The 12,132-nt window shown below is 41.9% G+C and overlaps 2 protein-coding genes across 2 annotated transcripts; both read right to left on the minus strand.

Annotated features, from left to right (window-relative positions):
• Nucleotides 1-1,439: 1,439 nt before the first annotated feature.
• Nucleotides 1,440-6,345, minus strand: LOC115592002 (cytochrome P450 2J6-like). The gene is made up of 9 exons (XM_030434457.1): nt 6,025-6,345; nt 5,319-5,484; nt 5,074-5,226; nt 4,834-4,994; nt 4,522-4,698; nt 4,215-4,353; nt 2,242-2,429; nt 2,006-2,147; nt 1,440-1,913 (listed from the first exon to the last, which is right to left on the minus strand). Exons 1-9 carry the CDS (start codon nt 6,214-6,216, stop codon nt 1,738-1,740), a joined length of 1,494 nt encoding a protein of 497 aa, XP_030290317.1. The 5' UTR covers nt 6,217-6,345; the 3' UTR covers nt 1,440-1,737.
• Nucleotides 6,346-7,761: 1,416 nt separating this feature from the next.
• On the minus strand, nt 7,762-11,899 carry LOC115592001 (cytochrome P450 2J6-like). Its single transcript, XM_030434456.1, has 9 exons — nt 11,540-11,899; nt 10,280-10,445; nt 10,033-10,185; nt 9,793-9,953; nt 9,527-9,703; nt 9,291-9,429; nt 8,548-8,735; nt 8,326-8,467; nt 7,762-8,233 (listed from the first exon to the last, which is right to left on the minus strand). The coding sequence occupies exons 1-9, from the start codon at nt 11,729-11,731 to the stop codon at nt 8,058-8,060; spliced, it is 1,494 nt and encodes a 497-aa protein (XP_030290316.1). The 5' UTR covers nt 11,732-11,899; the 3' UTR covers nt 7,762-8,057.
• Nucleotides 11,900-12,132: the final 233 nt, after the last annotated feature.

The raw sequence follows: 12,132 nt of genomic DNA on the forward strand, positions 1-12,132 counted from the left end.
GTAGTACAATAATAGAGAAGACACATGCATAATATGTAATGAATGGTATAAACATGTACTTATTCACATATTTATGGTTACAGTAGCAACATTCCACAGTACTTAGTTTGGTTGCAGTCCAAGTCATCGACAATATATCATCATCACATCATTAACAGTGACGGTCAGGAACAACGCTCATTAAAAAGCTTGTTTGTAGTCAGTGCTTCTCTGTACATCATTTGACAAAGCCATCCATGAACTGTTGGTAAGCCAGGTGGTTTTTCCTGTGGATGTAGCCATCAACAGCAGAATCATCAGAAAATCTTTGCAGGTCAGAGCCAGACCCGAGACTCAACCTGAAGTCTGAGGTATATGAGATGAATACAATTGGTGACAGAGCAGTAATGGTATTGGATACACCACCGCCAAGCTTCACATGCTGGGGGTGAGATTTGTCCAGAAGCCATGTGGCTGTGGTATCATTTATGTTGAAATCAATAATTTTTCTTGCTAAAATGTGTGATTGTATTGTATTAAAAGCATTAGAAAAATCAAAAATCACGATTTGTGAATGGCTGACTCTAAGTGGCTGTAGATGCTGTGAAGCATAGAAGGTAAAGCGACATCTGCTCCCACACCCTTCCTGAATGTAAACTGAAGTGGGTCTTAGTACGCAAAGACCAATCTGCTAAAATGCCACAGGACAAAACTTTCAAAGTATTTCATAAACTGAGAGATGAGAGCTATGGGTCGCAGTCAGTATAACACATATGCAAGAGAGACTTAGACTTTGATTTAATTATCACAACGTGAACAGTATGAAGCCAATGACACAAATGCACTGGGGACAAAAGGCACCTGACTGATAAATGTTTCCTGTTGCGTGTGATGACATTCAGAGAAAGGGGCTATATTCTCTTAGAAATATTAGAAAAGTAATGTCAAAGGTTATCAGGTATTTTTTGCAACACAGATAAGAAATGTTGCATCATGGTCGTTAGGCAGAGAAAGCTGATAATGGTGGAGTGCTTCATGCAACATTAATGGGGAGTTTTGGGTTGAATTTGGCTCTCAATATTAGTGATTATCAGGGATAAATATTAATGATGATAAATGATTACATCCGATTTACATTAGATCACCTCGGGGCACCACCCTTGAAGAAGGGAAAAGATAGCAAATTCACCAAATCAGTCTGATATAAAGGTACTAAGCTGTCAGTTGGTGACTGATTGATAATTAACTTAATAACTACAACCAAAATTACCATCACAGCTGGTAATGGTTGAAGGGTTTTGTAGTCCTTGACAGAAGAGGCTGGCAACATCCACTCTTGCGCAATATTAAATAGACAGAGAACAGCTGACTGACTTGTGAACAACTCAGCCATGAATGTATGTTATGTGTTTTTATCAATGACATAACCCAGGTTTTGTGACACAAAAATAACAAACGTGTGATAGTTGTAATGTTTCAGTTCTTTATTAATTATGGGCTTCTATATGACATAAATGATCTGCCCAGAAAACATAACTAAGACAGCTTAATTGTGTATTTATATATGTTGATGAAATATTTATACATGATGTTATCAATAACTACTGAGGAAAGGAAAGGAAATATCTTACAAGCAGTGACTATACATTAATTTGCATTTGTGAAGACACTCAATTAAGTACAGCTTACTATCCTACAGCATTATGTCTGTCTTGTTTTGTTACGCTGCTAAAATGGTTTAGTGAGAAGTTTCGTAATTCAGCGAGCCTTGGCGTAAACTTTGTAGGGGTGTGGTACACGTGTAGTTCCACTGATTCCTTCTGTACTCAGCTCTACACCATCAGGAACGGAGAAGGAAAACTTCTGTAGTAAACCAACCAAAAACAGGAACAGCTCCATCCTGGCGAGGCCTTCTCCGAGACACACACGTTTCCCTGACGAAACACAGAGGCACACGAAGGTTGAGGAGCTCAGGATCAATAATCTGGTTCAGGTAATGCTTCAGATTGAGGTGAATGTGGTGTACCTGCAGAGAAAGGCAGGGAAGCTTCTTTCTTCACAAACTTTCCCTCAGCATCTAGGAAGTGTCCCGGGTTGAAGTTGTCTGGAGTCTCCCATTCGTCTTTGTCGAACAGCACAGAGGTCAGAACGGGCATCAGGGACGTACCCTAAAAAAACAAGAGGAAGAACAAAACTTTTAAATTGCTCATACATTTTTAATCCTGTTAAGACCTTAAATTAAAGTCAATCTACTAAATCCACCTTGGGGATGAAGTAACCGCCCAATGTTGTATCCTTGGCGGCCATTCTGAGTCCATTGAGAGGAACAATGTTTCCGATCCTCTGGATCTCGTGGATGACAGCGTCAGTGTAGGGCAGGTTGGGTCTGTCTGCCATAGCAGGAAGGCGGTTCTGTCCGATCACTCTGTCTATCTCTGCATGGACTTTCTCTGGAAACACAAGAATGTTGAAGGAACAGGAATTTGAGTATTGTTTTTTGGTATCCACACATGAAGTCATTCAAAATGGACTCTAAACTGAACTTAGTTCCCCAGAATTCTCTAGTCTACACACCTAGGTGCAAAGACCGTCAAGAGACCCAGTTTTGAGCTACTGAATGTCAGGGTGACAGACCCCTCCTGCTGACCAGAAGACAAAACTCCAACCCCCACTGGGCTACCTGCCCTCTGAGCTCTCTTTCCCTGGGCCTTCCGAGGCTCAACAGCTGCTGAGAGCTGCCAGCAGGCCCACAGGACTTTTTTCCCATAGCAGCAACACAAGGTCCTGATACTGTTCCAGCTCAGTTAGCACCAGCAGCTGTAACACAAAGCGTCCCAGCAGACTCCACAGTTTGAGGAACTGAAGCACGTTAACTCTGAGCTGCTCCCCCTGGAAAGGAAAGGAGTGACCAGTTTCCTCCATCCACCTTCTTTCATCAGACATTGCACAGCAAGAACAGCACTGTTCAGTATTGGGATTACAACGCTCTCTTGCTTGGCTCATCAGCTAAAGAACCAGCACCTTTTCTACAAAGACTGGTAAGGTTGAACTGGGCCTAGATGGCACACAGGATAGCATAGCATGACTAAGCACAGGAATGTTTAACTTGATTGATGTAAGGCATGAGTGTTCAATCTATGTGTTCACTGTTCAGGTGTTGCAGTTGTGAAGTCCAACTCTCTTTGGCCATGTTATAGTCCCCTTTCAGCAGCCATTCACACACACTCACACCCCCTGATTCAGCCACTTGTTAGCAATGTCATGTCTGTAGATCTGTTTGTTGTGTTCTTGTCTGGTTTTGTCTTGTGGTTTCTTGTATTTGATTTCCATGTCTTTGTTTCTTGTCTTGTGTCTTGTTCTTCCATGCCCTCATGTGTCCTTTAAGTTCTCCTGTGTATTTTCCTATGTTCCCTCTGGCTCCCTCTGTCTATTGCTTTGTTCCCTTCATGTTCTCATGTGCTCCTCCCCTTCGTTATCTCACCTGTTGGTCCACCTCACCTGTTCCTCGTCTTGTCATCAGTGTCTGTGTATTTAGTCTGTGTGTTTCCCTTCACTCCCTGTCCGGTCATTGTTTGTCTTGTGTTTGGTTCGTCTGCCCCTGCCTGCTCCTGTCGGCTTCCCATTCCCTCTGGTATGTGTTTTTGGATTTCGAGTTTTGCATTTTTGCATTTTGATTTGAACTTTGGTTTTGGTTTGTACTTTGCCTTTTTCCTTTGCACTTTGTTGTTTCAGTTGCTACTCTGTTCTTTCGTCCCTGTTTTGTCTGTTTTGGTTTTGCATTCAGCTTTAAAATAAAGCTCGCCTTTTGTTCACTACTGCTCTTGCCCCTTGTCCCCTGATTTACTGCGTTTGGGTCTATCCCCTTTCCCCTGAGTATCCCTGTTTACCCCAGAACCTGACAAGCAACCACTGTTTTTAAGACACGTAAGCCCTTTATAATTAAATTATGGGGTGTTAATGATGTATTCTATGTTGCAGAATAAATATTTAAAATGTCAAGCCAGGGTATGTCAACTGCATACCTTATCTCAGGAATTTAAACAAAAACCCCTCAAAGTATCTCAACAAGTATTGGATGAATTGCCATGAAACCTTTTACAGGCATTCATTGTTAGCTCAAAGAGCCACTGTACCTTAGTAAAGCCCCACAGAGACTCTAGAATGGCTGTAGACTTAATAAGTGTTGTTTCTTTGTTGCTTCACAATTAGCTTAGCATAGGTCCTAGCATACCTACCCAGGACATCAGGGTATTTAATCAGGTAAACCAAAGCCCACAGCAATGTGGTGGAGGTTGTTTCTGTTCCAGCTAAGAACAGATCCAGGGAGCACATCCCCAGATTGGTCTCATTGAATCCCAGTTCAGATTCTTTGTGCTATTCAAAAAAGAAGCAGCGAGGACACAGTAATGAATGATTGGTTAACTGACAGTACCTTCTAATTAATTAAAGAGGATGGTCTAGACTGTCTCTCATTGGAAAGTGTCACAAGATATCTTTTGACAGAAAGCTAACAGACGCAGTGAGATGATATTGTTCACTTACTTTCTCCATTTCAATTATGAAAGAGTCAATGTAGTCCCGTGGATTGTTGTGGTCCAGGTCCTTCTTGTGACCCTGTATCTCCTCCCTCAAGAAGTCCAGAATTGCATTGTAGTTACTGAACATTTTGTTGTGAGGACCTGGCATGTGTTTCATCACCTGGGGGAATGCCTCATACAGCTGCTCAGAAGAAAGCATTAAAAATGAGAGAAACTTTCACTCACATCGCCTTTCACCTGTTTGGATAAAGTATGAGCCTCTCAGTTCACTGCTGTTTCTGATAATGATTGAACTAAGTGAACATTACTGTCTTACCATGCCCCATATGGAGCCCTCCAGCATAATAGCTTCAGACATATACTTAAGCATGATCTGGAATCTGTGGTCGCTGTAGTCAAACCGTTTCCCCATCACCAGCTGACAAATGATGTTGGACACGGCATTGTTGAAGAGGCCAGCTGGGCTGAACGGTTCCCCTGGAGGAAAGGAGCCGACAGTTTACACAAGTGAAGAGTTGATGCAGTTGATTATGAGCTTCTATTTGTTGTGGACCACCTTTCTCCTTCTCTATCTCCTCCTGCAGGTGTCGGATCTCCTCGCAGATAGACTGCTCCATGGTGTTTTTGCCCACGCCAAAGTTACGTAAGGTGGTCAAGGCGAAGCGTCTCTGTTTCTTCCATATTTCACCATTGCTCTGGAACAGGCCATCTAGACACAAACACGCAGAGGAAACAGGGTTAATGCTTAAAGGGAACTAGTTTGTGTGCAGCGTGATACTAGTGAAAGAGAGATTTGCATACGTGAGGATCCTGAGTAAAATCTGTCAGCCATTGCATTGTATGGTCGATCCACAAAGTTGTCAGCTTGTGTCACAATGGCTTCCTTCACCATCTTGTACCCACATACAAACACCATCTTATCATTGCCCAGGCGAACGCTGAACACATTCCCAAAGGTGTCGGCCAGCTGAGAAAAATACATCAAGAAACAGTGATGAACTGCAACGCATAACTGCATCAGATGAACTTTTAAACTGGTCAAAAAGAAAACCTGCCAATGTATGATGAGTAAACAACAATTACCCGCCACCATGTGTGGTTGAGTGTGTTTACAGGCTAGAATTTCCATTTATGTTTACAGTTTGACCACCAGATGTCAGTATCTGCATTTAGTTTCTATATAAAAGCTAGTAAATTCAATGCGCTTTTCCTAACACCCGTGAACTACAAGTTGATTTACACTCTGTAGGTAAATTACCTCAAATAACAGAAATGGCGTCCAATTTTTCAGTTCAATGTTAAGTTTGTAAACGTTCTCAGTGTTCACATATCCTGCTTTTGCACAATAGTGTCTGTATAGGATCTTGAACTGAACTGTAAATTCAAATAAATTAATCAAAATTATTTAAATGTCTCAACAAAGTCTGCACTTAAAAATGCTAATAACAGCACAGATTATTTGAAGAGCAGCTTTATAAGGTGAAACCTGCTGTGTATTAGACTTTACCTTCATAAAATACTTGTGTGGATGTTCATTGTCCACACTGAGCATATTCCCCACAAAAGGCAGAGCAAACGGTCCTGGAGGAAAATGTGGAGGATTCCTGTTTTTGAGGAAGTCCGCTATCAGGATGAAAACAAAAAGAAACAGGAAGAGCCCCTTGAGGTCCAGACCAAGCAGAAAGTTATACAGCCACATCGTTTAAGGAGTTAAACCAGCAGCAAGATGAAGGTTTGAGTTTTTCAACACTATCGTCCTCCTCACTTGCCACAGTTGTTATAATGCTTTGAACTACACACTTCTAAGTCGTTATTCAGAGTCTGTACAAAGGTTCTTGTTACATAGCTCTTACATAACCAGCTACAGCCACACCTCCTTTTCCCTCTTCTAACAAGCCATCTGTTATCTGACAAAACCAGTGATGGCAGGTGAGCAAATTCTCTTGTCAACAAAACATTAGTAGATACATTTTTACTGAATGTGGTAACATCACTCATACTTGTTTTTGTGTTATATGTTTGTGTGTGTGTGTTTCTGTTTTATCTGCAGAGGTGTACGGGAAGGCTGGGTGAAGTTTGAGGTCTCAGGAGGATATCCCACACACACCTGCAGCAGATTGTTAATCACCTCCTGCTTTAAAGCCTAGATCCCCACGCTACCTGTTGCCAGATGATTACGTTACCACACGTCTGCTCAGTCGTTAGCGTTGCTAAGACTGCACTCTAGCAGGCACGTGCACACATAGGGCCCAAGGGCTGCTTGAGCCCCAGCCCTTTTTTGCCTCGTATTAAAAAGTGCCCTTTTTGTGTGTCTTTTTTAACGGAGAAATGAATTTCTGTTGTGCATAGGGGCATAAAAAAAAAACAAAAATGGCAGTTTAAAAAGCCATGGTTATCTAAAGTACGCATTTCCTTGTAATACAGTGTTGTGTGTGTGTGTGTGTGTGTGTGTGTAAGAGAGGGAGCTAGAGCGAGCTAGAGCGAGAGAGAAGACGCTGTCTCATCGGGAACTCCACCACGCACATAGATGAGACGTTACAGTGGAGCAAATTGAACCTTTGTGAGTTATAACTCCATTAATATAACTTCCTTGAGGGGGCTAACAAGTCGCCTTCCGCTTATGCAACCTGAGTCATGTTTTCAGAAGAGCACCTATTTGTGCGAGTTAAAGTGAAACTCTCGCCAAAAAGCAAACAAGGCTTTATTTGTAATTGAATATGAATCAAACCTTCGTGTAAAAGCATAATTACGAAGAAAGAGGCACTTTTAAGATTTACCGTAGTTTCATTTTCGGGCAAGCTAATTTTCAATGTGGTGCAGGGGCACTCTGACGCTAGCATCAAAATCGCTATTTTAAAAACACTAAGAAGGCTCGACACAACATAAAACTTTGCTCGTAGTATCACCAGGGTCTCTACACATGAACAAGAGCATTGAAAACATTGTTTGTGTACACAGAGTTTACTAAAACTAAGGTGTTTGGACAACTCATGTTAGCAGTAGCACCTCCAGTGCGCCGCCGTCATGGCAGACAAAAAGTGTCGTTCCCTGAGTGCGACGTAACAGGTAGGAGGTCCACCATTACTCTCCTGCCTGTTAGGTCGTACTCAGGGATCGACACTTTTTGTCTGCCATGATGACGGCGCGCCGGAGATCCAGCTCCAACAGTGAGTAGTGTAATGTGTTTTAATCAATGACATAACCCAGGTTTGTGACACAAATTTATTGGTAAATAACAAACGTGTTTGTTGTAATGTTTCAGTTCTTTATTAAGTAAGGGCTTCTACATGACATAATTCATCTGTCCAGAAAACATAACTTAGACAGCTTGATTGTGTATTTATATCTGTTGATATAATATATATACATGATGTTATTAATAACTACAACTGAAAGAAAAGGAAATATCTTACAAGCAGTGACAATACGATAATTTGCATTTGTGAAAAAATTCAATTAAGTACCGCTTTCTATCCTAGAGCATTATGTCTGTCTTTTTTTGTTATGCTGCTAAAATGGTTCAGTGAGAAGTTTCGCAATTCAGCGAGCCTTGGCGTAAACTTTGTAGGGGTGTGGTACGCGTGTAGTTCCACTGATTCCTTCTGTACTCAGCTCTACACCATCAGGAACAGAGAAGGAGAACTTCTGTAGTAAACCAACCAAAAACAGGAACAGCTCCATCCTGGCGAGGCCTTCTCCGAGACACACACGTTTCCCTGAAGAAACACAGACGCACACGAAGGTTAAAGAGCTCAGGATCAATAGTCTGATTCAGGTAATGCTTTAGACTGAGGTGAATGTGGTTTACCTGCAGAGAAAGGCAGAAGAGCTTCTTTCTTCACAAACTTTCCCTCAGCATCTAGGAAGTGTCCCGGGTTGAAGTTGTCTGGAGTCTCCCATTCATTTTTGTCGAACAGCACAGAGGTCAGATTGGGCACCAGGGTTGTACCCTGAAGAACAACAAAACTTTGGCATTGGTCATAAGTTTTCAATGCTGTTAAGACTTAAAATCAAGATTTACAAAATCCACCTTGGGGATGAAGTAACCGCCTAGTGTTGTATCCTTGGCGGCCATTCTGAGTCCATTGAGAGGAACAATGTTCGCGATCCTCTGGATCTCGTGGATGACAGCGTCAGTGTAGGGCAGGTTGGGTCTGTCTGCCATAGTGGGAAGGCGGTTCTGTCCGATCACTTTGTCTAATTCTGCGTGGACTTTCTCTGGAAACACAAGAAAACTTAAGAAACAGGCATGTGAGTATTGTTATTGTATATTATCTTATCTTATCTCATCTCAATGGCCAGTATCTCCAGAACTCAGCAACCCACTTGTGATTGACAGGATTACTTAAACTTATCCTCTGGAATTGGTTTTAGTTTCCTAGACTGAAGATTGCTGCAAAGCCAAACATCTGAATGGTGTTGCTGATGTAACTGATGCTACAGCAGTTACGCTCACCTCTTGACACCTATAATACATTTATGTCTAAAACCGATAATGGTTCTTGATAGGACGCTGATTGGTGCGAAACACTGTGGTTTGGCTACAAGCATATAGCTTGAAGCCTGGCATGATGGATCCAGAATATTGTGTGAACTTGCAAATCCAGCTACCTCACAAGGTAACCACTTTGGTCCACATGGAAACATCTCAACAGCTTTTGGATGGATTACCATGAAATCTGAACAGGCACCACTAGACCTTGAGCAATGCATGGCTGTAGACACGTTCAGCCTTGTTTCTTTAGCATAGCATAAGGCTGGCATGCCACCTACCCTGGACATCAGGGTTTTTGATAAGGTATATCAAAGCCCACAACAAAGTGGTGGAGGTTGTCTCCGTCCCGGCCAAGAACAGATCAACAGAGCACATAGCCAGATTGGTTTCAGTGAAGCCCAGTTGAGACTCTTTGTGCTATTCAAAAAAAGCAGAGAGGACACAGTAGTGAATGATTGGTCGAGTGACAGGAAGCCAAGAGACAGAAGTGTTTGCAATGCAGTCGTTCACATACTTTCTCCATTTCAATGATGAAAGAGTCAATGTAGTCCCGGGGATTGTTGTGGTCCAGGTCCTTCTTGTGAAGCTCCACTTCCTCAGTAATGAAGTCCAGGACAGTGTTGAAATGGCTGAACATTTTGTTGTGCGGACCTGGCATGTGCTTCATCACTCGAGGGAATGCATCATACAGCTGCTCAGAAGAAAGCAGTAAATGAGGGAAACTTTAGGAAAAATGTTGATTGATTGATTGACTGAACTAAATGGATGTTTCTATCGTACCAGACCCCATATAGAGCCCTCCAGCAGAAGAACTTCGCCCAGATACTTCAGCATGAGCTGGAATCTGTGGTCGCTGTAGTCAAACCGTTTCCCCATCACCAACTGACAAATGATGTTGGATACGGCGTTGTTGAAGAGGCCAGCTGGGCTGAACGGTTCACCTGGAGGAAAGGAGCCCACAGTTTACACAAGTGAAGAGTTGATGCAGCTGATTATGAGCTTCTATTTGTTGTGTACAACCTTTCTCCTTCTCTATCTCCTCCTGCAGGTGTCGGATCTCTGCACAGATAGACTGCTCCATGGTGTTTTTGCCCACGCCAAAGTTACGTAACGTGGTCAAGGCGAAGCGTCTCTGTTTCTTCCATATTTCACCATTGCTCATGAACAGGCCACCTACACACAAACATGCAGAGGAAACAGGGTTAATGCTTAAAGGGAACTAGTTTGTGTGCAGCATGATAGTAGAGAAAGAGAGAGATTTGCATACTTGAGGTTCCTGAGTAAAATCTGTCAGTCACTGCGTTGTATGGTCGATCCACAAAGTTGTCGGCTTGTGTCACAATGGCTTCCTTCACCATCTTGTACCCACATGCAAACACCATCTTACCACTGCCCAGGCGAACACTGAACACATTCCCAAAGGTGTCAGCCAGCTGAGGAATAGATAGATAGATAGACAGACAGACAGATACTTTTATTAATCCCAGAAGGGGAATACAAATACAATCAAGATACAAAGGCAAATATAGTAAGAAAAAAATACTATATAAAATAAAATACAAAGTTAGAAGAGTACAGGTAAGAATATACAGGAAACAGTGATGAACTGCAACACATTGCTACATCATATGAACTTTTGAATTGGTCAAAAATCACAAAACCTAATAATTCATAGTGAGAAACAAATGGGCTGGCAGTGTGGCAGTATGTATGTTTACAATGGCACCACTAGATGTCAGTATCTGCCATTACTTTTTATATGAAAACTAGTCATCTACACTGATCAGTCACAACATTAAAACCACAAGTTCAAGTGAAAAACATTGATCATGTCTTTGCAATGCAAAATTCTTCTGGTAAACCTTTGCTCTACTTGACACGCACGACCCACCATGTACTCCCCCCTCATGGAAACAATACTCCCAGGTAACAGTGCCCTTTCTAGAAGAACAGAGGACCCTGTCACCCCAAAAACTGCTCAGGAATGATCCAAGAAATGTGACGATGAGCTCAAGATGTCGACCAGATCTGAATCTGATCGAGCAGCCATGGTTTGTGTCATCCCAGTCCCCAGCAGAACAATGCCTTGAAAGAAGAGGATCAGTGATAACCACTTCACCTGTTAGTGGTTTTAATTTTGTGGCTGTAAAAGCACATTTCCTAACATGTGTGAACTACAAGTTACTTTATGTTCTCTACCTGAATTGATTAACGTCATTGAAATGGCTTCCAGTTTTGTTTTGTTTTTTTCCCAGGCAGTTATTAAGTTGTGTTTGTTCACATATGCCACTGTCCTGATAATGTCAGTTAAAGTATCTTGAACAGATTGCAATTGCAGTTCAGTTAAATGTATCCAATTAACCAAGTTTAAATTTGTTCAAATATTTTTATGAAATTCATACTTAAAATTTTAAAAAAGCACAAGACATACTAAAACATACCACTGAAAGCTTTTAGCAGTTGTGTCTCTTTAATATTCCATAATTAAAGTCATAAAAGGTGAAACCTGCTGTGTATTAGACTTTACCTTGGTAAAATACTTGTGTGGATGTTTATTGTCCACACTGAACATGTTCCCCACAATAGGCAGAGCAAACGGTCCTGGGGGAAAATTTGGAGGATTCCTGTTTTTGAGGAAGTCAGCAATCAAGATGAAAACAAAAAGAAACAGGAAGAGCCCCTTGAGGTCGAGACCGAGCAGAAAGTTAGACAGCCACATCTTGGAGAGTTAAACCAGCAGCGGTAGGACGGTCAGAGCTCTTCAACAATATCTTCCTCCTCACTAGAAACACCTGGGCTTTTATAATGCTTTGCCCCTCCAACCCATTCAGCAGGTACACTCTTCTAATTCGCTATTCAGAGTCTGTACAAAGGCGTTTGTGGCAGAGCTCTTATGTAATCAGCTGCAGACACACCTGCTTTTCCCTTGACAAAGTCCTCTGTCGTATGAAAAACTTAATGTAATTTAACGTAATGAAGAAAAATGTGTTTGCAACAAAACATTGATGCATTTGTTCTACGCAAACATAGTAATATTATTGCAGTCAGTCATGAGGAACGAGAACCTCAGCTCACTGATATAACACGTGATTCAGTGACCTTACACTTGGTCACTGGTTG

Source organism: Sparus aurata, chromosome 11 (assembly GCF_900880675.1).
Source record: "Sparus aurata chromosome 11, fSpaAur1.1, whole genome shotgun sequence".
NCBI lineage: Eukaryota > Metazoa > Chordata > Actinopteri > Spariformes > Sparidae > Sparus > Sparus aurata.